Here is a 27,446-nt window from a genome sequence, read left to right as displayed (position 1 = left end):
TTCCCAACATTAAGCTCTGTCAGAGGAAGGGCAAATATGACAAGGAATGCGTGGCCACCCATTTTCTAAAGGCAAGAACACAGATATGCTGGAGGTAGATAGAAGGCACAGCGGTGAGAATGCTTGCAGACACTGGGAACCTCTTCTGTGTTAGTGCTCCCACCATTGTAACCACCAGAGGAGCTTCACTAGCTTTGGCAGCGATGGGAATTTTTTTAGAAGACAAAGGCTTAGGAGTTTAGTCATCTTCCTGTATCTAGACTCAAATATTTTCAAAAGCATTTTTCATCACATGACTAGGAGTCAGAGAGGAGGTCGGATGTCATTTAACACTGTTATGTGTGTATTTTTATCAGAATTCAAATAAAGACATGAAACAGTAGGAAAACCCATAAATACTTTAAATTCTTATTATTTCATAATGTAAAAACTCTTTTAAATACTTGATTCCAAAGTCATTTTTTGTGGCTAAACCAATGAGGCTTTTTCGGTAGTTATTTCATAAAAGAATAGACTACTTTCAAGGAAACCGAGGAGAAAATTCCATTAGCCTGTCATGAAGTCCTTCTTTCCATGTATCTGGATTATCCAAAACAGTCTGATTTTTCTCAATGCTTCTTTAAAATCATGTTCTGTATAACTCTGTAAATATTTCATTTTACTTGCATTTGCACTCTTTAGTTTGAACTCTTTTAAAAATCCAGGCCACGTAATTGTTGTTGTTGTTGATACGGGAGATTTCTAGAATCAAGTTTCTACTTCAAATATCAGTGATGTCATATTTCTGCTGGTGTATTACTTTCAAATTTTAGTCTCACTGATGCCTGCAAAATTATGTGTATACTCAGTTTTTCAAGTGTACTAATAAATTGTTACTTAAAATGGTTCCAGAAAATGTTAAGCATTGAAGAAAAATAGCCTTGAGGAACCTTAAGTCAAGTTACAGTAATATGAATCTGACCCTTTTTGATCATGTCTTTCTAGTTAGATTATACATTAAAACAGCTCCACTTCTAGGGATCTATGGATTCAGTGGTTTTGCCTTAGAATCCAGTGTCTGTTTCTTTCTTAGTGTTGGGAAGTCAGAATCTACATACATATGCCTATACCTGAAGTCAGATCCTTCTTTAATAAAAAATGAACCCTTGGAGGTAAAAAGGAGTCATTTTAACAGATAAATCCTCTAAATTAGGATTTTGGTAGCTGTGGAAAGCAAAAAGTCCCCTTTCAAAATGTAAGAACTGTTAATCTGTAAAAGGGAAATGAAAAAAAATATCTGATAAGAAAGGCTTTTATTTTTAAAATAAAAAGAACCTAAGTCTGCGTTTCCAAATTTCCGGAGTTTAGGCAAGCAGAAGCATTTCAGAACAATAATTTAAAAATTCCTGTTTGCAGGTCTTATTTTTGCCAAGGCTTTAGCACTTTTGAGGCAGATGCTCAATCTAATACAGTTAAAAGACAAATAGCAAAGCAATCCTTGCATGTGTTATTGTTAACCATAATCTCATTATATGGGTGAACAATCAGTTTGGCTTTCTAGTGTCTTGGTTAGGATTTTGTTGTCTGAGCAACATGTTGCAAAGGGTTCTTTGGGATGGCAGGGGGGTAGGGAAGATTGATTAGGGGTAGAGAGATGGAATTCATTTTCCGCTCCTGTCTCTCTACTCTCCCTAAAATGAGCTAGCTTTCTGGTTTACCTGTATTCATTCTTTATGAAATAAATACTGCATTTGTAGGTCATCACTTGGAGCTATAAAAATACCAGACCTACAAATGAACGTTTCTTTTATATACTAATTATTGATTATTGGGTTATTTCCTTCGTATTCTAATACAGCTTAAAAATTATTTGACTTTACATGCTGTTGTACCAGCAAAAATAAGTTCCTAGACACTCAGAACTTATAGGCTTTGTTCTTCAGGGAATCCACATAAGCAAGATCACTCCAACATTGTTAGAGCAGGAGAACCATAATAATTTTTAGCTTCATGCTGACCTACAAAGAGGATACTAGTTAATAATAAATAGTTAGCATGTATTCTTTCTTTGGATTTAACATTTATTTCTTCTTCATCCAGTGTGACCAAACTTTCAAAACACTATCTGTTTGTTCACTCCATTCAGTCTATGCAGCTGGTGAACTACAATATACAACAGAAATTTCAAAATCTGGTATAGACCAAGGAGATATGCGAGATTCTGAAGGCTTTTATATAGATAAAATATTAACATTTTCACCAAAGTTAGATACTGCTCCGTGAAGACTGAGAGCAATTAATGTGTGTCTCCCTAAAGAGGCTAGACACATGGGGATTAAACAGTTTGAGTCCAAATTAACTTTAGAGTTGAAGCTGGAGAACTGGACGTGATCACGGACATCTTGTAAAATAACTTTACTATAAATGCACTTCTGTCAAAAGAAAATTACGGGAGATCTCCAGAATGCTTTTCATCTCCTTCAATACCATAGCCATGTATTATGACATTTTTATAAAAATCAAGGATATGGCCTCACCTGGCATGTAATGTACATCCACGGTTAGAAGGCATGTTGAAAAAGCAAGGCATGTTCACAGAAAAACAAACGATCAATGAGGCATCTTGGGTATCAGAGAGCTACCATATGAGAAAGCATTGAAAATATGTATATATTTTTTTTATTTATTTAGAAAAAGGCCTACAATAGAAATAAAGGAGGCAATGAATAGTTCAGTGAAGAAAGACTGATCGATCTTTGATTCTTTCCACTGCATTAAAAAGAACAAAATATCTCAGAAAATAACTGTGGGTATTAAACCTCATTCTCCAAGGTTTGCTACAGATAGTGGTCAAAATGAGAATCTGAGCAAGGTCATATCTGCAAACAGGATTACAGAATTGCATGACTTCTTTGAAAATGTTATCACTGAGTTATTCCAAAACCTACTACTAGAAAAAGAGTTAATTCTGGGCTTAAAGGTAAGGTAAACATTTTAAGATAGGCTTAGGCAATTCCCCACAGCTGTAAGGTTGTTCTGATTAGAGTACACAAAAACTGTGATTACAGTTCAAGGCATCTGGTGGTTCTGGTTGCCAGATTTTTATACCCCTTATAATTGTGCTTGCAACCTTAGAAAGCAGTTTTGTTTAGATACACAGATCTGCAGTTTCGTAATTTATCTTACTTGAATATCTTCAAGTATAAGCCTAACTCTGAACTTTGTATCGTCTGCTCTTTTTTCAAATAATATATCATTCATGTGATGCATTCTAAGTTGTTGAAGTATTCTCTTGACTCCAATTTAAGAGTTTGTCTTCAAATCTATTTTTCAACTGAAAAATGCTAAATAGACAATTTAGGGCATATGGTAATAGTGCTTTCTAATATGAAATATGAACATGAAAAGGGATTTATTTTAAAATTTATAGCCGGTTTCATGATCTGGCTCCTTTCTCCTAATTTAGAGCAATGTGAAGCATCAAAATGATATGGATCTATTAAGTGTCTTTGTAGCTTTTTGTGTTTTTCCCCCCCTAAAAATCCTACGAAGCATACCTGCATAAACCCCTCTGTTCTTTTCTTTGTATTCAATAATCCTCTTCCACTTCTGTGCATTCTCTGCTTGTACATATCATAAAAATATTTTTTCCTGACCTGAATAAAGATATGCACTCATCTCTCTTAGTTTATAATTCCTTTGTGTCATAAACTGCGAAACTGTAGAAAATAGGAATTCTTAACACGTACATTTCTTTTGCTTTTTGTTCGTTCTGCGTGTGGTTTTTGGTTGTTTGTGTGTGTTTGCTTGCTTTAGAGGCAGGTGCTTACTTTCATCTTCTAAGATGAATACAAGAGTTACTTTCATCCAAGATGCCTATCCTCTTCCCCTGATCTTAGCGAGAGCAAAACATTTGCATACTCTCAGAAAGTGAGGCCGTTGTGTTCCCTTGAAAGTGGGTACAAGAATATTTTGATACAGGCTCTGGTTAAGGTAGCTATGACTGAATTTCACCAATATTAAGGATTTGCAGCCATTTGGAAGAGTGCACTTTTTTGTGCTCACTTCTTTGTAGAGTGCTCTTCATCAGCTCCTGCCAAGCAATCTCTTTTATTTATAAGCATTTTTGAACACTCAGAATTTCTGAGCAGGGGAGGATAGCCGGGGTCATTTACAAGAAGGGCACAGGAATGAAGTGCTCCAGTTCATGTCCAAGAGTTCAGTAGCTTGGTATTTTGGTTTGTGCAGCATGTCTGTCTTCTCAAAATTTTGCTCCAATTCTGAAGATGCAACAGGGATTATTTGTCAGATTTCTCCTTTGTCACATGATTACTTTGGGGAGATAAATTTTAATCTCTTGTTAATTCAATGAAAACTTGAATATAAGACTTTGGTCTTAATATATGTTAACCTTCATTACATTATGATTATTTTGGACAAAATAGTTGTCAAAACCTAATAGCTGACTCTTAATGAGGCATCTTCAGAAATTCAAAGAATCTTCTCATAAGAAAAGTGTAGAGAGAGAGAGAAATATATCTTAGTGCCTAATTTGAAAGGAGAAATTGTTAGTTAGTTGGCATCAGTTTTGGGCCTCTCACTTCAAGAAAGACATCGAGGTGCTGGAGTGTGTCCAGAGAAGGGCTACAAAGCTGTTGAAGGGCTTGGAACTATGAGGAGCGGCTGAAGGAACTGGGCTTTTTTAGTCTGGAGAAGAGGAGGCTCAGGGGAGACCTTAGTGCTCTCTACAACTACCTGAAAGGAAGGTGTGGGGAGCCAGGGATCACCCTCTTCTCCCAGATAACCAGCGATAGGACTAGAGGGAATGGCCTCAAGTTGTGGCAGGGGAGGTTCAGGTTGGAAATTAGGAGACATTTCTTCTCAGAAAGAGCAGTCAGGCATTGGGACGGGTTGTCCAGGGAAGTGGTGGAGTCACCGTCCCTTGGGGGTGTTCAAGGAAAGGTTGGACCTGGTGCTTAGGGACATGGTTTAGTGGGTGACATTGGTGGTAGGGAGATGGTTGGATCAGATGATCTTGGAGGTCTTTTCCAACCTTAATGACTCTGTGATTCTATGATCTCCAGAATGTAGTAATTGTGGAGAATGTAGTATTGTAATGTGGTGAAGGGACAATGGGTGGAGTGTGTGTAAATTTTCCACCTTTGTTAGTGTTGTGATAATGTTATGTTGATTTTGGTGTGAGGAATTCTTTTTTTTGATGTAAATGAAACTTGTGAAGATTGTGTGATGGGCATATATTTGCATAATTCCTAGCATTTCAGTGATTGCTCATGGGAATTTTTCATGAAAAAATCTAATTTTTGTGTAATTTTTGCTTAAATTATATGAAATGAAAGCACAGAGGGAAAATGACACATCTTTCCAAATGTGCTTAAACAGCAAAAACAGGTGGGAAAATTTTAAAAAAAAAAAAAAAAAAAAAGAATTTAGTAACATAGTTATGGTGATGCATTTTTAAAAAGACAAAATTCTCTAAGGATTTCAATTTCAGATTGTCATGCTTTTTCAGTACTTCAAATCATACAAAATCATAAAATTTGATTTAAAACTTTAGCAAAGTTGCCAAAAGATGTGTTGGAGCCCATTCCAAAACATTACTTTTATAACCAAGATTGTCATCTTTTTTTTTTCTCCTTAAATCAAGTTTTAAACTGGCAAGAAAGAAAAGACAACATGTAGAGTATGTGTTAACAGCAATTTGTTTTCAAACTATTGGCAGAGATGTTATAAATTGTTTATGACGGCAATGGTTTGCCAATTTTTATTTAAATGAAGAGCCTTCCTCACTGCTGTTATACAGTTTGTGTCCATGTTAAAGAATCATTTTCCAAAGAACCAGCAAATTATTGGTGCATTTTGTAGACACTTTAACTTACCCTTTTTTTCATTTAAAGTTGTAAAGGAGGTCTTGCTTTTGCTCTTTCCTGCCAGATGGTTAGTGTATACTAATTAAACTCTCGTGTTCCTGGTAGAAATTACATAGCTATATGAATACATACTTCCCTTCTTTGCCAAATGCTACCCCATATAAACAGTAAAAATAATACTGGCTGCTAGTTTCATTTTATATAATTTGTCAGTTATTAGAGCAAACAATCTTTCCAAAGAAAGTTTGGTGATTTCTTTTTAATATTTATAATCTGATTCTGTCAACTGTAGCATTCATTTTCAGAAAGAGTGGTAATATTAGTCATGACTTTCTACATAATGCTGTGTCCCGTGGAAGAAGTACATAGATGGCTGGAGCAGCATTATCCTTTTCATCCATCCCTAAGATCATTAGAAACTATCAAGATCTTTTTTCCTTGAATCAAATATAGATTACTAGACTAAGCAGTTTACTACTTCCAGGGACTTATCTGTAAGACTGAGAAAATTCCCAAAGCACATTTTTAGGCTTTTTTAAAGCCTGTCTACTGAAATGCAAAGATAATCTTTACTTTTATAATAAAGCATCCTTTCTAATACTATACCGGCTGGGAGAAATAGCAAAGAGGTCAAATTTATCTGTAGTCATACCCCTATAGCCCTGTATTTAAATCAGGAAATTTATTGCATGAAAAATGTCATTAGCCTCGTGAACTCAGCAACTGCTTTGTGTGATACACGAAGCTCAGCTGCGTTTGGTAGAGTTCATTCTATCTAACAGCTGATTGCTGGCCAAATGGAGAGGTCATATGCTTCCATGCCCCAAGCACATGTTCCTGCTCTCTTTCTTGAAGTGTCTCTCACGTATGTCACTGGACTTTTGACTAAGCCCAGATGCACTAACCTAAGGGGGAAAAAAAAAAAAAAAAGGAGGGGAAGGAGTGGACCATCAATTACAGCAAGGCATTTTTTAAATGTGCATTGAAGCTACAGTGTTTGACATATATTCAGTTGTCAAAAGCTTGTTAAGTTGCTCTTACATTCCTAGTAAAAATTTCTTGTGCTTTCACAACATACTTTGTGAGTTTAGACCAGGAGAATTTAATTGGCCCTTCCAATACCTGTAGTCATCACGCTGAGATTTTGGACCCTAAGATATTTAGTCTACAGACAAAAGTGAACAAGATGGAAAATGAACTTAAGGCAGCCATTTCTGTTCTAATGACAGGGCAAAATAAGGAAAATGCTGATAAGTCTCCTCAGTTCTTTTTCTGAATACTTGTTCAAAGTATAGAGGATACCTTCCTACTTTTCATACTCTAGATGTCATGAGTTACCTTTAACCCAGCCATACTTTGTCTTAGTTGCCTGCTCATGTTTCAGAGTGGCAGTGTTCTTTGGATTCTGGCCATGTCTGGTTTCTTCATAAGTGATCTGAAGCAGAATTTAGCCCATAGTTTGAAACATTTTTTTCAGACTCTAAATATGTAACTGTCACTTTTTAGAAGCTCATCCATGTATACTTAAATTTCTGAATCACAGATACATTTCTGTATATAAAGACAAAATACAAGTCTTTCATCAAAGACTTTTCAACAGACTTCACTTTCAATAAAAATATTAAATATACAAATTGCTTATTTGTAGTATAGTTGAAGTTTACACACTAGAAAAGGTGTACTTGGGATAAGATTCTTTGGATAGGATCTTTTTGGATCCTGTTGAACGTGGATAACAGTGAAATGTAAGATAGACTCTCTAGAGAGAAGAAAACAGTATAATTAAATGTGAACACAGCAGCTTCATCGTAGCAGTTCACAGAGGCAATAAGAAGCTGTTATACATATATATGCCTCACATACTGCTTAATGTGCACGCATGTAATGAATGGAGCTGGGATCTCCATGTATGTATATATTTATCTTTCCATATCACTGCAATGTATTGGTGTTATGAAGACAATACTATTAAAATTCCAATTTTGCAGATAGTTTTTTTCTCTTTTAAATAGCTTTTCATACTTGTTCATACTAGGCTACCAAAACTGCTTAAAGTTAGGGAAAAACAAATAAAGGAAGGAAGGAAGGAAAGAAAGAAGGAAGGAAGAATAACTACCCCTTCCAAGATTCATTTATCTTGACAGACCTAAGGGAACAGATTTTAAAAGTCATTGCATCAATCCCCATCAACCAGACCTTCAATTATTTTAAATTAGCTTCCATTAAAATCATATATTTTCCTATGTCTTTTGAAAGTCAGTAATCAGTTTCAGAAGCCTATAACTTTTAGAAGAAAATAGTATACTGCAGAAGTGATTATGTCTGGAAAAGAGACATTTAAATTGCTTTTTTTTTTCCCTAGGGCAGGAAGTCCCTATGGACTATGTGCTGTTTCTCAAGGGAGGGAAAAAAAAATCTTTTGGGAATGTATATGGGAATGCTTGAGATGTCTCTACAGCATTAGCTTTTTACACGCTTCATCGAGCATGTCTGCCTGTCCAGACCTCCAGCTAAGAATTTTCTCTTATCTCATTTTCCTGTCAGCAAACAAAAGGTGAAAGTAACATCATAAATGAATACTAGCTGAAAGTGAGCTGTGATTTATTAGAAAATATTCAAGTTAAAATTGTGTAATAAAATACTGAAGGTTTAAATTCCAACTCTAAGAATAGTAAATAAAGAATTTGAAGTAAATTATACGCAGGAGATGATTCAGCTAATGCCATTTATGAACTAAGTTAAAGCTTACTAACTTATTCTCATGTCTAATTACATCTCAATTAGAGTAAGATGATTTTCTAGCAGAAGAAAAAAAATCCCTGCCTTCATTGGGAATAATCTTCTTGAATAAAAAATAAATATTTCATTAATATTGCTTGAAACTAAATGCATGAAAAGCCTCTATTGTCTGTACAAATATTTATAAAGAATTACTTTCATTGTGTGTTCTTGACTAAAAGTATTTTGTTCCTAACACTGGCATCATCATACTTTCTATGTATTTTGAACTAACTACAAAAGTTACAGTCAAAGCTATGACAGAAAAAAAGCAAAACAGGGAAAGGGAAGAGGCTTTGAGATCTGAAACTATCCCAAAGGCAAACTCACAGTTTAGCTCCCATGGTTCCAGCCTCTGAGCTTGTTTTGTATATATGGTAGCTCTCTACTGCTCACCGAACTGAAGATAACGTGTTTTCAGGTGGCTTGTCACTTGGAGGGTGACATAAGCTCTTCGTTCTACATGTGATGCATTACACCTTACATGGCACACAGATGTTCATTTTTAAGAGACGTAAATGAAAGGCAAATGAAAAATATTCTTGTGTTTTCAGAAATATTGTTAGTAGAAACTACATGTTCATCTTCAGAAATCTTTTAGTAGTCTAAGTTCCTGTATGGGCAGGGAAATAATTTTAAGTAAGATTTAACAACTGTATCTTCAGACCTAAAATCAATTATTTGGTGATTAACCATTCTCATTAAGAGTTACAGATATTCGTTAAGGCAGTAATCTAATATTCCGAACTGCTGTTGTTCAAGATTACAGCGAAGTGGTATTTCTCTTAGAAATCAGGGAAGGAATTCATAAAGTTCCCATTAGTCTAAAAATAAAGAATAAATAAATAAATAGTCTGAGTCATGAATGGCATTTTGCCGAAGTTCAGTAGCACTGAAGCCAGGAAGACAAAAAGCCAGTGATGCTTCTGCCATTCACTGAAATGAATATAAATATTCCTCGTTATGTGTAACAAGCCACAAACCTTCAGAAACAGGATTCCTTATTTATGAACAGCTTAAGAAATATTGCCAATCGTTAATTTTTTGAAATACTAAGTTATAGCATTGAGCTAGAATTTCACAAATTGAATATTCAAACCTTTTGGAGACAAGCCTACATGCTTTCAGTTGCATTTTGTACTTCCATGCTACCATCAGTGAATCGGGACTTTTTCAGACTGGTATAAAAATGAAATTCTGCCTTAGAAAGCACACTTGAATAAACACAGGTGCTATCCCAGATCTAAAGTAATCCTTTCCCATTTGAGGATTTTCTTCCATTCCACTGAGCTACAGGCAGCTGAAATAAACTTACTGTCAGGTATGCTGTTGGGGGTACTTATGATATTTCTCATGAAAGGCAGTAGCTATGTAGCCTTATATACTTTAGATTTTTTTAGTCAATTTTTATCTGGCATAAACTTTTCATGAAATATTTTTAAAATATTTTTTCTCTCAATTTACAATTTCAAGTTTGTTATAAATTCCTCTTTAAATAGGACAGCCTATTTTACAGAACACCTCGTGAAATCTATGATTTGCAACAGCAAATCAAATAATAGCGCAATTTTCTGAAGAAACAATGAAACATATTTCTCTTTTTCAAAGTATGCTATCAGGAAAGTGAAAGAGAGCTAGGCATTCACAGCTCATTCTCAGCATTGCTTTCTAGGGAAGCAGTCATCTTGCATTCCACTTCCAACCAGAAGGAAGAATGATTCGGAGTTCAAGGATCAAACTAGTTAGGAAGCCGTGGAACACAATTAGTCCCTTTTGTAAGCTATAAAACTGGGTGTCTCCTGTTTCCAAGCTGTGTTCACAGAGCATCTTTCAGCATGAAAAATCATTAGTTTTTTTTTGTAAACTTCGCAGATAAAGGAAACTGAAAGCATTTTGAGTAGTTCTTAAACTTTGCATCATACTAGTTTCCAAATATAGTTTAAGTCTTTTAGAAGACTTTTTGAAGAAGAAGAAGCCTCAATGATGATGCTACTAAGAGAGAATTGGTCATCTGAGCTGAAGACATGCCAATTTTTCAATGTTCAAGACTCTGAGGCAGCACACAGGTCAGCTGCTGATTTCAGTTTTGGAGGATATAATTTCTCTACTAAGATATCACAAACTGATTTTTCTGTACATTTCCAAAAAGAAAAATTTCCTCTCACATGCTGTAGTTCTTTCTGTAAGCCATGCTGCATCTTTCTCTCCATTGTTTCCAACTCCGATAAGCTAGATAGACAAGGGAAGGTGATGTGTCTGACAAATTTGCCAAATTTCATCACCAGTCTGAAAATACCTTGCTTGGCAGACCAGAGCTGTCAAAGGATTTCCCTGAGGTTTCTAAAATACTGGACAGGGGAAGCAGGACCCAAAACCAAAATGGACTTGACTGACTACAGAAAACACTAAGTTCTGCCTTAAGCAAAGGAAGCTCAGGTGTTCATCTCTGCTTAGTAGAAAAACTGAACATCTTGGTATGTTCTCATCAAATGGTACTTGTTTATTTCCCATTGTTGTTCTGTTAGCACAGTTAAAAGTCTTTAAAGCAAAAGCTTCTGAGGAATTCCATGCTTGAAAGATAAAACAGGAAGCTGTGTTAAGAGTAGACAAGCACAAATATTTGGAAATAAGATCAGCACATATAGGCGGCATACTGCAGAAACAAAATGTAGTGTGTGATACAGATGCTTGAGAAAAAAATATTTTAAATTATGTAATCCTATTTTTATTTATTTATTTATTTATTTATTTATTGCCTCAATAGCTAGGCTTATCTACCCAAAAGCAGGCAGTGTAGTGTATTGGAACAGCACCAAGAAGAAAAGCCTCTCCATCCACTGCTTCCAAAACTTCCTCTTTATCTCTGGTGTCCCACAGAGCAGTCAATTAGTGATGGAAAGTCACCTCTTGAGCTGAGTTCCAGTCAGTGCTCCTGAAAGCCTAAAGCCAGACAGCTGCATCTTGGTGCCTTTCTATGAAAACCAGAAACAGGAGCCAGATCCTCTCAAAACAAACAAAGCTATTGGTATTGATTAAAATAGAAGAGGAGGAACTCTCAGCAGAAATGGCTGCGAACCAAAGCTATGCACTTAGGATGGGTATTTTAGGAGAGGAAGCTGTCTGTCAAGATCTGATGGGATGGTCCACTCAGATGGTCCACTTTTAAATGCACTTTCAAGAGATTCTCTTGGATGCAAGACTCTACTCTGAAGATGAGTAACCAGATCTAGCAATAGAAAAAGTACAAGGCTGTTGACACTGCATGCCGCCAGCAAGAAATAAATAAATAAATAAATAAATAAAAGAGGTCTGTCTTAATACCCAGGAGATTATGCATGTAGGTTGGGGTCAAAAAGAAAATTCAACAACTAAAGAATCCAAAACTGAGCCAAAAGAATCCAAAACTGAGAACAAGGGACATAGCAAAAAGGGAATTCAAACTGGACAGCCAGGAAGAAGATGAATGGTCTTAAAGAAGGCAAAAAGAGAAAAAGAAAAAAAAAAAAGAAAAAGGAACTTAAAATGGATTTGTCAGGGTTGTGAAAGAAAACTAAGACTTCAAAAAGACAACGAGCTGTAAAAGAGGGTTGGAAGACTGATCTTGAAGCTGGCTGAGGGCAGGAGTTGTCTTATGGTCGTCAAGTTTAAACAACACGGTGAAGTTGTAAGGAAACATACTGAGGAAAATGGTGAGTGTGAAGGACTTGACTGGATTAGCCTCTTAGGAAGCATGAAGCATTTTGCCTTTTGAGACAAATGAATTTATAGATACATCAAATGAAATCTCAGTTTCACTAAGTCAGTGGTAACTTTTCTACTTGCGTAGAGTGGAGCTAGGATTTTTTATGCTGTCCTCAGAACTTTTTTAAGATAATGAAATTTACCGTAAGGAAGAAGGAGATCTCATGACATGGATATGTTTTCTCTAGATACAAATACCTGGAGGTGTTCAAGGCCAGGTTGAGTGGACCTTTGAGCAACAAGGTCTATTGGGAGGTGTCCCTGCCCATGACAGAGGGGTTGGAACTGGATGATCCTAAAAGTCCCTTCCAGTCCAAGCCATTCTATAATTCTACTATATCAAACTTGAAAGTGTCAGAATATATATATATATATGTATATACATATATATATATATAAAAGTTATTACTAAATTATATTTAAACATTCTCTGTAGCTAGTAAACTGCAGTTTAACTGTTTTTTCCATATAGTCAGAATCCTTTTTTGTATGTGATAAGCCTTCAGCAGGGGTCAGATTGTTTATATTTGTTGCAGTTTATAGCACTTCTAAGGGTTAGGTTACTAGTCTTGGGGCTTACCCTCTTGTTACTTGTACTTTGCTTCATTTTTCACAAAACATTCCCAATAAGACTCCAGTAGCAGTCACATCAGCTTGGGTCTTGTTTGATTGACTAATTTAAATATATATGTATATATTATTTACTATTGCTTTATAGGTAATCATTATATGAGACAGAAAGTCTAGCATCAGGATGGAAGTTAGACATTAAGTGAAAAATGCAAGAATAATTAATATGGTCAAAGTTCAGACCTCATCCAAGGAAGTTTCATTTTTTTCAAGTCAATTCCTTAAAACCATAAAAACGTAAGATTTTTTTCTGGTTTCACTCATTCACTTAAGCTGTCTTTTGCCTACTTCATCCACTTCTTTAGAGTTATATTAAGAAAATGAAACTTGCTGTTCCTTTGAACATTTGAATTACCCTGTTTAAAGAAAGGCTTTCTGAAAAGAAAAGCAAAACCATGGAAATTTTTTTCCATTACATCTTTACCAGAAAATTTCTGTTAATATTGAACCGGTTGAATGGATAGGTTATCTGTTAATGCAATATAAAAGAGAATGTTAAGTATCTCTGCCATAGTTACATATATTTCAGTCTTGATCTGCAGCTTTTGTGATATTGGATTGTTGACTTTTTCACGACTGAGATAAGATTGTCAGTTGATGGCCAATGGAAGCGAAAAAATAGGCTATTACTTCTTGACTGGTTGGGACATTCTCTTTAAGGAGCTGCTTTATATTTCACTTTGAAACTGTGGATTTGAACTAGGATCTTGTAGGTAGTTTACACCTTGCAAATGGACAAGGGGAATGAAAATTGTTTCTGAAAACAAACAAACAAAAAAAAAACAACCAAGTATACACAACGTAGTGTTGGAGTCAAAGGAAAGGACCTAAAGGAAGTACGTGAAGTATCTTGGTACGATCCATACAAGTTCTTCAGAGGAAGACAGAACTAAAATGTTTTTTTAGGTGGCAGCTATAAAAATTAAAACACTCAGCTTACTCATATGCCTCAGGGTAAGACTATACATCAGGTCATATGATGAAAGTAGTGCCTCCGGTACACTGACGTCACGTAACACCTATGGGGATTGGGGAGCTGCTGGTGGGGTAAGGGCTGTCACTATTGCCCAGGAAATGGCCTTTCCACTGAGCTGGGTGTCTCCCCATTCCTACACCCTGACAGAATGGAACAAAAGAGGTTTTTTGTTTCCAGGATTACAGGTGTCAGGTGCAGGCCTGAATCAAAAAGAAAGCAGAGCGATGAAGCTGGTATAGTGTACTAGAGATTTAAGGTTCCTAATATATTCCTAAAGGTACAATTTTTCTTTATCCAAATATGAGAACCTTAGTTTTTCTCCCTATCAAAAGTCCTATTAGATGGAGTGCTAATTAAACATCAAACATTTGCCTAGTGTGTTTTCATGTATTTTAGACAATTTATTCAAAAAGCATACAAAATATTGTTTCTGAAATAGCTCAAAAGATGTCAGTTGTGTAACTGATTATGCTGTCCCACAACAGAATTCTCTAACATGTTAATTTTGAAAAAGCTGAATTATTCCTGTCATCATGTATGTTTTGAACACCTTTTGAAATGCATGTAGCCATTTTTAGTACCTCGGTAGTTACAACATTAATAGGTACTACAGAGTCTAAAATGGAATGCCTCTTCAAGAATTTCAGTTTCTAACATTGAGACAGTTGTGATCTATCCAGCAAAACCTTTTTTTTTTTTCTTCTTTTTTTTTTTTTTTCCCCCTCCTGGAAACTTAAATAATAAGATATTGTAGCCAGCTGTTGAACAAAATTGTCTGTTAAGTCCTAGGCTGTTTTACCACAAGACATTGATTTTAATCACTGACCAGCATCGATGATAGAAAGTTGATATGTTGTTCCCCAGATGGCAAAAGTACACTATATAGTTTTCTTTTTTTATGCTCTGACATGGTGCTGGAGTCCTGAATACAAATACAAAGCTGAAAGATTATTTTACCCTACAGTATTAAAAAGATATTGAACAAAGGTTAGACACTATATGCTGCTGGGGTTTAACAGGAATCCCTAGAGGCAGATGGACTGCAAAGAAAGTTAATGGCATGTAAGAACTGTGAAGTATTCACTCATTTAGAGAGGAGAATGGTTCTCTCCTTACAGCTTCTGTGAATAATGTTGTTCTGTGAAGGACACTATATTTCCATACTTTTACTAACAAAGAGAGGAGTTAATGGAGAGAAGGTTGTGTAATCTGTCAGCTTCTCTTTTTTAGCAGCAAGACCTTGTTGTGACCTCAGTAGGCTCTTGAAAGATTATTAGATAAAGTGATAAAGGTTGGCATGGGCAGTATAAAGACACTAGAAAAGTTCCTGTAGTTCCTCTGTCTCCTTCCAGACTAAGCCATAAACTGCTGGAAGTTGGAATGAGAACAGACAGCCATCTCCCGGTCATGCAAATTGCAGGATACATTTGCTGAGCTTTGTAAATAGCATCTTAATTTTAGGGTTAACCTGTTGCGCAGACAGATGAAAACTAATAGGATTTTCAGTAATTATTTGGCCTGGAAAATGTAGTAAGCATTAAAAAATAAAAAAAAAAAAAAAGGCATTTAAAGAGTAGTAATGTATTTTCCTAGGAAGCTTGAAAACTGACACAGTGAGTGTTTGCAGAACTATTTAGGTGTTAGATTTTTTTATACAAAATATGGATCTGGATTTTGTAACTTGAAGAATTCTTTAACATTTCCTCTGAGCTCAGTTTGCCTGGAATAAACTTAGATTCACCAAACAGTATTTGAGTTGTTCCTAGAGAATAAATATGATTCTTTTTTCCTCTACCCCATTTCCTAGACATACATCTGTTAAAGGAAATGAAATGATCACAGTATTTCCAGTTGTAAAGTGCTTTTTCAGGTTTTGTGTGTGTGTGAGGTTATTTGGTTTAATTTGTTCCACTGTGGAATGTGCCATATCTCTAAGGCATTTCTGGGTATTAAATTACTGTGCCATACCTCTTTTCTTTTTTTTTCCTTTTTCCAGATGCTCAGCCCTGTGAAATTATCTGATCTTTTCTATTATTTTTTCACCTGTAATTAATATTTGGTTAGTCTGAGAAATTCAAATAATATCATGACAGAAAAAAAAAATCTGTGCTTATTTCTGAAGGTTCTTACTCAGTCCCATAGGAACCCTCCTTTTCTTGAAGATTATATACGTATTTATAGTCCTCTGACAAATTATTTTCTCAATAGTTTAGCTCTTATTACCACTGAGAGATTTACTAGGTTGCATTTGGACTGCCAACATATTTTCTCTGTGTGACATCCTTGTTTCATATACTAGTATATGCATGAAATATTTTTTTGTTCAAGAGCCATCTTCCCTCATTTTCCCTAAGTGCTTAGGAAAATCTGCAGTTTGTACTGGTATCCTTAAGATTCCCATCAGTAAGTCTCTTACTAGATGCCAGAACACTTTTTTTTTTTTCCAAATTGCAACTTGCATCTTTTGTTCCATTCTGTCAGGATGTGGGAAGGGGGAGATACCAAACTCCAAAGAAAGGCTGTCAGTCCAGATTCAACTCTTGTTCCTAAGCTGTTTTAACAAATGGGATGCATAATGTTTATCTATATATTTTGTACCATATTTGTAGCTTCTACTTTCCACTTATTGTCTCTTGATTCTGGGGTTTACAAACTTTAGTGCCAGCATTGCATGCCAGGGTGAGGGCTGTGCAGCATGCTAGCTTTTACAACTTCTTTAGAAATGCTGGTAAGTCTTCAACTTTTCCACTCCTCTTTCTCTTCCAGGCTGAAAAGACTGACTGAACTTACTCTAGGAAGCTACCTATGATGATATCCTTATCATAAACTAATGATGACTATCATTTGAGTCATCTGACAAAACTCTGTGTTTGCTAAGCTCCAGAGAAGCATCAGAGAGTGACACCTTTCTCCCTGTAGACCTTAATCTAAGGTCTGAGAGTGTATCTTCTAAATCAGTTAGCAGCACTCTGCATGTCTAGCCCTATAATGGTATTGCTGCAGAAAGGGTCTTTGCTCCCCATCCTGGCTTTCAGCTGGAGCTGTATAAAATCCCATGAAACAATAGATGCAAGAGGGGGTTCTTGCATTAAAGTATGTAAGAGGTTGTTAAGTAACTAGTGATTTACTGAGTTACCTAGGTTTACTGTCAAAAGTATTGTAAATAGACTAATGAAAAATGTGGTATATTTTCAAAAATGCAAATACTGTAGTATGAAAAGGACAGCCCACTACAGCCATTGAAAACTTCATATTTTGAAAGTTAGAAATAGTTATCTGTGTCTGTTAGGCAAAATTCAATGTATTCTAAGGAATACATATGTGATAGTTTGTTTCTTCTTATTAGGAACCAAAAAAAATGGTATTGGTTGTTTTCCTTGGCAGATTGCAGGAGAAGCATGTTATTGAATTAATTCATAATCAACAACAAATAAGGTGCAGTAACAAGATAATTGTCTGTAAAAAAAAACACCATTCTGGAATTCAGTCTCTCAGCAAAAGTTTCTAAGACGTTCTAAGGGTTATGCTGTTATGTGTTGCAGTGTATTTATGTTAAGTGGGTACGCAAACACAAAGGACTGCAAACTGTCAACTCAAGCATCTCCAGGCTAATTTCCTATATGTGCACTTGAAGGAAAAGAAAAGAAAAAAAGAAAAAAAAAAAAGAAAAAAAAAGGGCATTTATTGTTAATAATTAATGGAGAAAGTCTCCCAGTTTGCTGTTCGGACCAGTCAAAGATGATAACTTTGTGATCATATTAATAACAAGCAGAGCATTTGAAAGTACATTTTGAATGCTACTAAGAGACTGGTTCAGTAAAACAGGCATCTGTCTACCATATTTATTTCTGATCACATCTTGGAGATGATGAGCTCTCAAATTCAATTTTATCTTGTAGGTGTGTACAAGAAAATCTCTTGCTCTTCTTTGTTGGTTTTGTACTGTTTCATGCCTGTTCCATCAATTTGGAATTTGTGGAGTGACAGAAATATTATTTGCAACAATTTTAAGCACATGCAAAAGTATCGTTTTGAGTCTTTTTACGAGAATTTACCTATTGGAGATATAAAAATAAACTGCAGAGTCAAATCATCTAAACTAGCTTGGAAACTTTATCCAATAACACGTATTAATCTCAAAGTAAAACGGTATTTTCTTTTTGGTCATGCCAGTACTCTTTTGCTTAGCAAATACATAGTTGATAGACAGAAACAAGCACTTTTCACATTTAAGTGAAAACAGATGCATTACTTAAGAAAGGAATGCAGCCCTTGATTCAGAGTCAGAATCATCTCTTGCGTATTTCAAAATCCAGCGCTGTACAATATATTTGTCCTTGTCCATTGCATGCAGATGTTTCTGGATGGTGCATGTCAGAATATTTTTTCATATTTGAGATGTGAACTTCTGTACCTTAATGTCTTAAGCCACCACTGTATACTGTATCTTGAGTATTATAATAATTATAACCATTTGTTGGTACTTATTCATAAAATATTATGCATATCCACTCCCATACATCTTAAAACATCTGAATTTGTTTCCTCTAGAGAAGAAACATGTTTCAAAATGACAAAGGGTTTTTAGCTTCCAGGATAAGGAAAAACAAATCTCAGTTCAGAGATGCTACATCTCTATCAGCAAAGTGTTCCCCTCCTAGTCTGCTGGCATGGTTCAAGGTGAAGTTCTGGCTTTGGGTTTAATGTTGACTACTGACTTTTATTTTCTAGTCTTTTGACCTGCCGATAAACTAAAAAATAAATTACCCTATATGCCATACACTATCAACAATTTGTACATAAATTTTTTCAATTTTTTCTAATGGGAAAGACAAAACATGACCCATTTCTTTTACACTATTGCTTTGGACAGAGTCCTACCTCCTTGTAGTCTAAAGTAGGATCTAGTTTATGTACTAAGAAGTAAATTCAAGTCAGCATTCAGTTATTTCAATGGCCAAATATCTGAAAAAAAAATGCAGTTCCTGCAGTAGAATTGCCATGATCCAAATGGTAACATTGCCATTAATTTAGATAGATATTTTTAATTGTAGACCTTATGAGACTCACGTCTTCTAGAAAACCCAGTGTTTTTATATATAAAGAAATTCTCAAGGATAATACTCAACATGTATAACTACATTTAAAAGTTCCAGTCTCGTATCTGATCTGTATACCAACCTCCCATCCTCTCAAATTAACTGAAAATCTTATTAACGAGAGGCTTGTTCTCCCTGCCTATACACACACTTTAAGAAATATATATCTTACACGTCTGCACAAATTGATCCCAAAGTAGGAAATGTCAAAGAAGAAAGTTAATTTCAGGCTTTTTATTGCACAGTTGATCTAGAGTTTTGGCCTTTGCTCTGCGGCATCGCTTACTGCTAAACACTGGATTAGGTGGAATAGTGGTTTGTTCTAGTATGTCATCCAAATGTTTAAACGTAATCTCCTTTTGAAAGACATTCCAATTTTATGTATGGTCTGTACGGTGATGGTGTAAGGCTTTAAAACTGTTTGGACAAAAAAAAAATGTTTTCATGAAGCAGCAACCAATTGAACTTGCAGCAGTGATAGAACAAAGTCTTCTGCTCTGTATGCAGGACCAGAGCAGAAAAGAACCTGGCCCTGCTTAACAAATTTTCTTCCCATTGTGTTTGTCCATTAACCAGATAAAGCGCACACTTCCCATGCTGTTCCATTCATACAGCCTAGAGTTCATTCAGAAACATAATGTTTCCTTTAGTTGATGGATTAAAGGCAGGATGGGGGGAGGAGTGTAAAAATGTTTTGGGATGTGCAACACTTCAGGAACAACTTTTAAATATTAATTCACACTAAAAAAGTGTCTTTTCCTTTTTTACGCAACTTCAAAATAAAACGGGTACTGCTTCTTAAACAAGCAAAATTTTTTTTTTAAAAAAAGCAAGAGGTAAAGCAGGTTTTGTACAATTGCTGAGAAATTAGCATCAGATTATTTTTAAAAAACAATCTTATATTACACTTTCAGTATAGTACAAAAACTAAGTGAACAATTTTTTTTGGCAAGCCTCGACAAATCTGGTGTTATATTTTGGTAAGTTGAAATATGAACCCAGGAATGTGTATTAGTGATCTTAAGAAATAAAAACCCAGCAAGTAAACTCAATAAGCAACTTTAAAGGTTATTGTTTGCTTTCCATCTTCACTTAGTAGACCAGGTGTCACTAGCAAAGCAAATCTGAGGAAAAGCTACTTTTGTTGGAGCCTCTTTGTGAACAAAACAGATGACATAAAGAGCAGGTGTTAAAATAGTGAAAAAGGCAAACAGTAGTTATTTTACAGGATGTTTAGCTGCAGAACGGCTAGAAAAAAAAAATCAGTCTATTCTAAAGCATCTTACTTGGAAATCTTTGCTCAAATAAAATCCTTCTCTGTCTTGTAAAATAGAATCTGCCTTTTGATCCCCCAAAGAATTGGTTGGATATACTTATCCTATTCCTCTTGTAGCTGACTTCCCAGAGCCTGACAGGAAAAAGCATAGTTTTTACTAAATAAGGATACTGGAATTTGCTTACTGCTTTCTGTTTACCTGATGTCACTTATGATACTGTGTTTGCCTACTTAAGTGGCATTTAGCACTGGAGCGTTGTGTGTGATTTTACTATTTATGTTAGGAAATTGCTTACCAGCTGGGGAGATTAGGCTGTTTTACTTTGTGTGTTTTTCATCCTGCACTGCACATCTGTTAATGTTGGTCTTAACATTACAATAGTGAGCACTGTAAATTAATAAATAGACAGATAAGCCCATATGTGGAGGGAAGTTTTGCCTGTGAGATTAAAAAAAAAAAAAAAAAAAAAAAAAAAAGACTGCTGATCTGACATTTTACCCAACACTTAAAAATGTGGGTGTCTCCATTAAGCATCCTAAGCCCACAAAGACAAATTTAACTGCCCACACTTCAGGCTTCAAGTGTGTGCATTTTGGATTTAAGCCTTAAGGTTCATTTTCAGGTAGATGAAAGCACTATTGTTTCTGCTTTGAAGTGTGGCTTCTGTTTCTCACGCAAATTCACTAGCAGGTTTCTTTGATTCTATCATGCTAATTGTGTACCTCTGTAAATGATGGGAGAAGTGAACCCTAATGCAAAATGTTTTTGTAATGAAGCAACCTTAGAATCAAAAAGTGGCTACTCATTGCAGATAATTATGAATTCTCTCCATTTGCAACAAATATTTCATTCTTCAATAAAGAAACCCTTTATGTCATCACTTGAACAATTGTTTCCAGTTCCTGTGTCAACTGCTCAGTTAAGCCCTCAAAATATTTACTGCTTAGAAGATAGTCATCTTGGTACAAGGCACAAATTTAGGATTATGATTTTATGATGCAATTAAACTATACTATTGCACCTTTTCAGGTGCCAGTCAAATAAAGTTTCATTAAATCAAAATATGTTGAATAGTGTAGCATTTAGGATCAAGTGAGTTCCTACAAAGATGTGGAATTGTGATCAGGTTTATTTTCGGGTAGTGTTAAGAATTTATGCAGTATGATTTTTTTCTGATGTTTCAGGTCTAATTATACACATGTTGCCACTTTGGCAATCAACATCATTTTCCTTCAGATACAATGGAGTGCCATTACAGGAAGCTATGTGGCATCCAAAACACCTTTTCCAGAATATTTTTTTTCCATGAATATTTTATACTTGAGTGGAAGTGTTACAGGATGAGAAGGATATCCGCCAATGATCTTTCTTGAAGTTCTGTCACTTCACCAGGCTAACTTCACTGCAAGCCAGACTTGCAGTCTTCGCTTTGAATTACAACACTTTGTCAGCGTGGCTTACATGTGCTAATTTCTCCATGCAAATTTCGAGATCATGTTTCAAATATATATTTTTAAGACCCGCCTCAGATAAAGGCATGTTCTATATTGTTTAAATAGAGATAAAATAGCCCCTGTCAGCTCATTATAAATTACTAGCTGGTTCTTTCATGTCAGAATTTTCAGACGTGCTTGCTGTCTGACTGCCTGTGTAATCAGTATGTGTCCAAGCAATTCAAATGCAATGACAAACTTTGAAGCACAAGCTCTGCAGAACAGTGAAGTTATCTGTTCCTTGCTAGTCTATAAAGTTGTGTTCTCAGACTGCGAAACAACTTGTGGAATAGAAAAGCAATTCAGAAAGCTAGTTTAGATCGTGCGTTTTACAAACTTTAAAAAAATAAATAGGTAATGAGATATTATAAACATAATTTTTAGGATAGAAATGTTATCCTACCTTCATTAGCCACTGGGTGTTGTTTTCCATGATGTTTTCAAGTAGTTGCAGTCTCTGAACTGAATCATCATAGTCTAGAGGTGCGTCCCTCTGCACGGCGTTGGAGACGTAAGAGCTGGAAGATCGGCAGTTGTCTGTCTCGGGCAAGAGGAAGGTGTAGCTGCACGACCCGTGCTGAACCTGGTACTGCTTCTTGCCGATAGTCTCCATGCTTTTACTGAAGGAGTTGTATCCCGAAGCTAGGAAAATGCTGCAGCTCCAAGTGAAGTAAACAGTCAGCTGCATTTTAATTCCTGCGGCCAGCCAGCAGATCCGGAGCGCCTTGGTGTGCTGACAGGAGCCCCGACTGAGGTTAACCTGTGCAGAAATTCAGTGCTCTGCTGCCATGTGTCGTCTGAACGAGGGCTGGACTTTCTGGCCGTCCCAGTCCCACGCCGTCCTCCCCCCAGTCGTGCCCTCAGCTGTCAGATGCAGAAAGGAAGAGCAGTCCCACCGTGGCTGCAGGCTCTGCCTTCCTTTCCCCCCAAAAAAGCCTCAACGCTTCCTTCTGCTACGGCTTCGTCCTGATTTTACCGCTCGGCAAACGAATCAATCACTCTCCTTTCCTTATATGATAAGTTGATAAGGGAAGGCAGACATGTGGAGAGCTCCGCTCCTCCCTCCCGAGCTGCTATCTGCCCACGGGGGGGTCTCTCGCCCTCGGAATAAAAGGCGAGCGCGCAGCCCAGCGTGGGATGTCGGAGAGCCCTTGGGGAGGAGCGGCTCTTACGGGACCCCTGCGCGTCCCCGCAGCAGCAGCAGCTCTCATTAAGAATTTCCTAGGCTGAGAAATCAGTTCCGATCGCCTCCAACTATGTTTGCAGAGGGAGCTTGTAAACTCTTTGCAGCGGCGATCATTTTTAAAACGCTGTCAAATAGCTAAGAAAAAAAATAATAATAAAAAAAAAAAGTTCCTGTGCTTGTTTGTTCTTCTTAAAGGATTATTTTTTTTTTTGATACACTGAACCAAGATGTAATTTAGCTTGTGGTTTATATGTTGTGTAATTATAGAGAAAGACACTCTCCTAGGCATGCAAAAGCAGGCTTGGGCACATCCTTGCAAAGAGAACAAGAGGGGGGGTTTAATTAAAAGTTTTCAGTCAAATGCAGCCTCTGTACTTTACTGAATCTCTGACCTGAATAATCATTTCTAATCATTTCAAGAACTAAATGTTTTCAAGCCTTTTTTTTTTTTTTAATTTGGCTATATTAAACAGCTAACTCTGAAAGCGATAATATTAACAACAGCTGCAAATCAAAAGTCAGCTGGGACTGAAAAATGAACAACTTTACAGAGCAAGTAGAAGTCAGGCACTCAGGATGTGGCATGGGTGAAAAGCAGTTATTCTGTCAGCTTTTGCTAGCCCCTTTCTGGGCCCTCGGAAGAGGGATATACCTGGAAAAGGTGAGGGAAAATCTCATAAAGTAAATATTTGGCTGTATGAAAAGGCAGTAAAAAGGAGCTTCTCCTTCCTTCCCACTCCTAGTGATCTTGAAAAAGAAGAAAATTACTAACCAATTTACCAAACCCTGGGAAAGAGCTGATTTCACTGAAATTTTAGAGGAGTTCACTTTCTCTGTTGCAGAAAATGGCTTCTTGGAATAGGATATTGATTCCTGAAGAGAAACTGCCGGAAAGTTCTTCTAGGTTTGGGTTTGGAAGCTGTAAATTTTTCATAATTAAAATAAACAAAGGGAATGCCACACTAGGCCAGCTAACACGGATTAGAGACCAAAATTCCTATTATATGTGGAAAATCCCTGTGTGCCTCATGATCTCTTAGGACAGACTTTCCTATACAACGTGCTATGTTTTATTTAGTGTATGAATGTATGAATTACTTTTTATGTCATGAAAATTGTGTTCAGGGGTTGTCAAAAACTGTTGTAGCAGCTAAAATGCATTTGCTTACATTGCTGGAAGTTGTTGGGATTTCTTTACGTAACATGTTGTTACCTCTGGAAAGGGCAATCTCTAAAATTCAATTCTGGAGTGTCCCAGGAAGGCTTGACTTAGAGTTGGACTGTGACCTGCGCAACCAATTTGCCAGATTTGCTTCCTGTGAGGTGTTCATCTGCCATCCTTCATCCTTCCAGCCAGTGGAAATGGAGAGAGATGTTTGGAGTTCTTGACTATATCAGCCAAGAATATTTTCCACAAAATGTAGATATTTGTAGGGTTTGGCATAAAAAGTAGACATTTCCCATCCATTCCACTTCCTGTTGCAACAGCAAAGCAAATTAATGCAACAGGTACCTGCATTGTTAAAGATTCAAAACCTTTCTGCATAGTCATGTCCACTTTTCAGTACATTGAAATTTTTGAAAGAATGTTTAATTCCATGTGCTTAACAGTCTTTTGCACATTGAAAAGCTTTTGCAGGTTGAGAAACCTGCTGTTATGCAATGAAGACAGATTTATGGATTAGATTTATACAGTAGACTCCTTGGAGCATTTCTAGGTATCTAGCCAGGCGTTCAAATTTGTTATTGTCTTTAATTCCAATACTTTTTATTATTTTTTAAGTTAAATGAGAGTTTCCTGTTATGACTTGTTTTTAACTGTCCTTAAATGGGTCCGTTCCCTGCTTTCTTTTCCTCTCACAGCTAGCCCAAGGAATATGGGGCCTGCACAAGAGTAGTGCTGAAAATAGGAATATTCCAGTCCTGAAAGCTGGATGAGGAGAATGAATGAATGAGGAGAACTGGAAGATAATCTGAATTTTTCTGCTTATATTGTCATGGTTCTTTTAATCCCTTAGTGAGATATTAAAGGAAAAAATGAGGCTCACCAGTGTAGTCTCTTAGAAGTTTTCTTTTTAATTATTATGCCTCTATTCAAGGGACTGTACGTATAAGAGACAAGATTTAAGGGATACTGACAAACTGTTACACAGGATTTCCATGAGAAGCTTGATGAGATCAATAGTTTTTGAGTTGCTATTGAGTTTGCCATCCGTGTGTCGCGCTGGTGAGTCAGATCACCAGCCTAATCTTGCAGCTCAGTTTTGCTGGGTTTTTAAGGAGAGACTGGCATGTCTCTAAAGGTTTGGTCTGGAGTCTGTTTTCCTTTTGGAAAGGCCAGTACATGACCCTGGGAGGCCCTTGAGCAGTAATGGGGCCAGGAACAAAACTGAACTTGGAGGCTGCCTGCAGAGCTTGCTGTATCTTGGACCTCCACTAGGGAGAACTGTGGTTGTATGAATACTGGAGAGAGAAATCAGTTTACCTTTTACGTTTTTTGTTTTGTCTTGTTTTGAATGAATGAATGAGTGGCCAGTTGCTATGGCAGCTGTCAGCACTTCAGGGAAAATGTATGGAAAGTGCAGGTATTCCTGTGTGAAATGCCAGCAAATGCCTGGTGGAAGACCCTTACCGGCACAGCAGGAATCGCCAGTTGTGCTGTGCTTCTCATCCAGCTCTTTGAGCAACACCCCGAGGTACGCTGTAGTAATGTTTTCCCCAACTTCTCCTTGACACTTCCTGGCTGTAGTGGCAATAGCTGAAATACAACCCCCAACACGCACATATTCGCACACATAACCGAGGGAGGATTTTGCTATTTCCCCATCTGGGTCTGATGGACTCATACTGCTTTAATGAAGTGCTCTTTCCCACTGCCCAGGCAAGTTAGTGAGTGTTCACCTTGCCAACAAAATAAATATACGTCCCTTTAACCCTTCACTACGGGGTAGTGCTCTATTTGGTGCATCTTCTCGAGCATTTGTTTGTGATCCTTCACCCTTTCCATCCCTTTGGGAGCAGCTTTCCCAGCTGTGGAGGAGGAAGTGGTCTTCTCTGCCTCCCCAGGGACTCAAAACCAGGCAGAGTTCAGGGGGAAAGAAAGTAGTAACAGCTAAATTTAGAAAACTGGTGTGAAAAGTAAGGCAAGTTAAATACATTTTCGTCCTTGAATACTGAGGAGGAGGAAGGAAGATGCTTGAATACAGCCTTTTTACGGAGCCTCAGAGGCATAATAACAAGTCTTCTTGCAGGGCAGGGCTTATTCCAGAAAAGCTGAATGACAGAGAAGATCTGTCTCCTGTCAGTTATGAAAAGAAACATCTCATTCTTAGCCATGTCGAAGTAGGAAGGAATGTAAATCATTTGGCATGGAATCTTATATATGCCAGTATGAAATTCAGTAAAAAGTTATAATTCAGACCAGTTGCTTCATCTCAGTATTTTTTTTTAATGTTCATCGTTTTCTTCGTCTTTTATTTGTGCTGAAGATATGGAGTGCCATGTTTGCATTCATGATACATTTATTCTGCAAAATGAAATATCGATGTTTAATCTGGGATTTCCTGCTTGCGTTATAGCTGAGTGTATATAGTATTTGACATAAAATAGCAAATAGTGGCTTGGTATATTTAAAGTACAAATTAGAGCTTTCCCTTTTTAGAAAGAAGATACTCACTCTACAGAACTCACCTTATAAGAAGTGATGAAGTGTATATTTTGTCAAAACTAAACATTTAGAACGTTTTGCCAGATGTGTTTTAGGCAATTGCTTTTCCTGGGAAACAGCAAATTCCCTTACTCAGCCAACCCTGCTTTTATTCCATACAGCATATGACTAAGCTGCTTTGAGTATGCCTGAATACCACTAACATTATCTTTCCAATTATCATTTTACTTACAGCTGCACAGCTTCTGTTTGACAGGCAAATGCAGAGATCTTGTGAGACCTCTGATAGAAAAGGAAGTAAAAAAATAAATAAATAAAAATGGATGTAATATAAGAAAATGTTGACTTTAGGCTATATCTGCAGACTTTGCCACCTAAAACATCTGAGGTGTTGATTTAGTAGATAAGCAAGTTCTCATTTCAGCAGTTTTTGTGTTTTAGCAAGAGAAAAAAATACATAACAAAATATGTGCAAAATAAAAACACAACAATGAGAACAAGCATTTTTGGTGCTACATTCTTATAGGGATATTTGATCTACATATAAAACTGAAAATGCTGTAGTGTGAGAATGTAGAACTTCAAAATCAAATCTGAGATTAAAAAAAAAATCTGAAACTTGGAATAAATTAATGAAGTATTTTATATATTCCTGGTATTTACATTCCTTACATTTTAACACTCAATATTAAGTCCCCACCTTTGGTTCCTGGTACTTTAATGTTAGTTTAT

General features: G+C 36.4%; 2 protein-coding genes across 7 annotated transcripts in view; one reads left to right on the top strand and one right to left on the bottom strand.

The window, feature by feature from the left end:
* Window positions 1-22,549, bottom strand: part of ANGPT2 (angiopoietin 2) — a 44,311-nt gene extending 21,762 nt beyond the window's left edge. For all 4 annotated transcript variants that reach the window (XM_013172291.3, XM_013172292.3, XM_013172293.3 and 1 more), the window contains exon 1: window positions 22,265-22,549. In XM_013172291.3, the coding sequence (XP_013027745.2) occupies window positions 22,265-22,549 (285 nt within the window). The remainder of the gene's footprint in view (window positions 1-22,264) is intronic.
* Window positions 1-27,446, top strand: part of MCPH1 (microcephalin 1) — a 130,679-nt gene that overhangs the window by 70,627 nt on the left and 32,606 nt on the right. Inside the window, exon 13 of one of the 3 annotated variants that reach the window (XM_066994806.1) lies at window positions 8,230-22,268. The exons of the other annotated variants lie outside the window; for them this stretch is intronic. Coding sequence (XP_066850907.1) covers window positions 8,230-8,331 — 102 coding nt within the window. The 3' untranslated portion in view covers window positions 8,332-22,268. Of the gene's footprint in view, window positions 1-8,229; window positions 22,269-27,446 lie in introns of those variants that run through there. 3 annotated transcript variants of the gene reach the window in all.

The sequence above is a fragment of the Anser cygnoides genome, chromosome 3, assembly GCF_040182565.1.
Source record: "Anser cygnoides isolate HZ-2024a breed goose chromosome 3, Taihu_goose_T2T_genome, whole genome shotgun sequence".
Classification (NCBI taxonomy): Eukaryota; Metazoa; Chordata; class Aves; order Anseriformes; family Anatidae; genus Anser; species Anser cygnoides.
The sequence above is the reverse complement of the archived record's forward strand: the minus strand, read 5'-3'. Positions and strand labels throughout refer to the sequence as shown.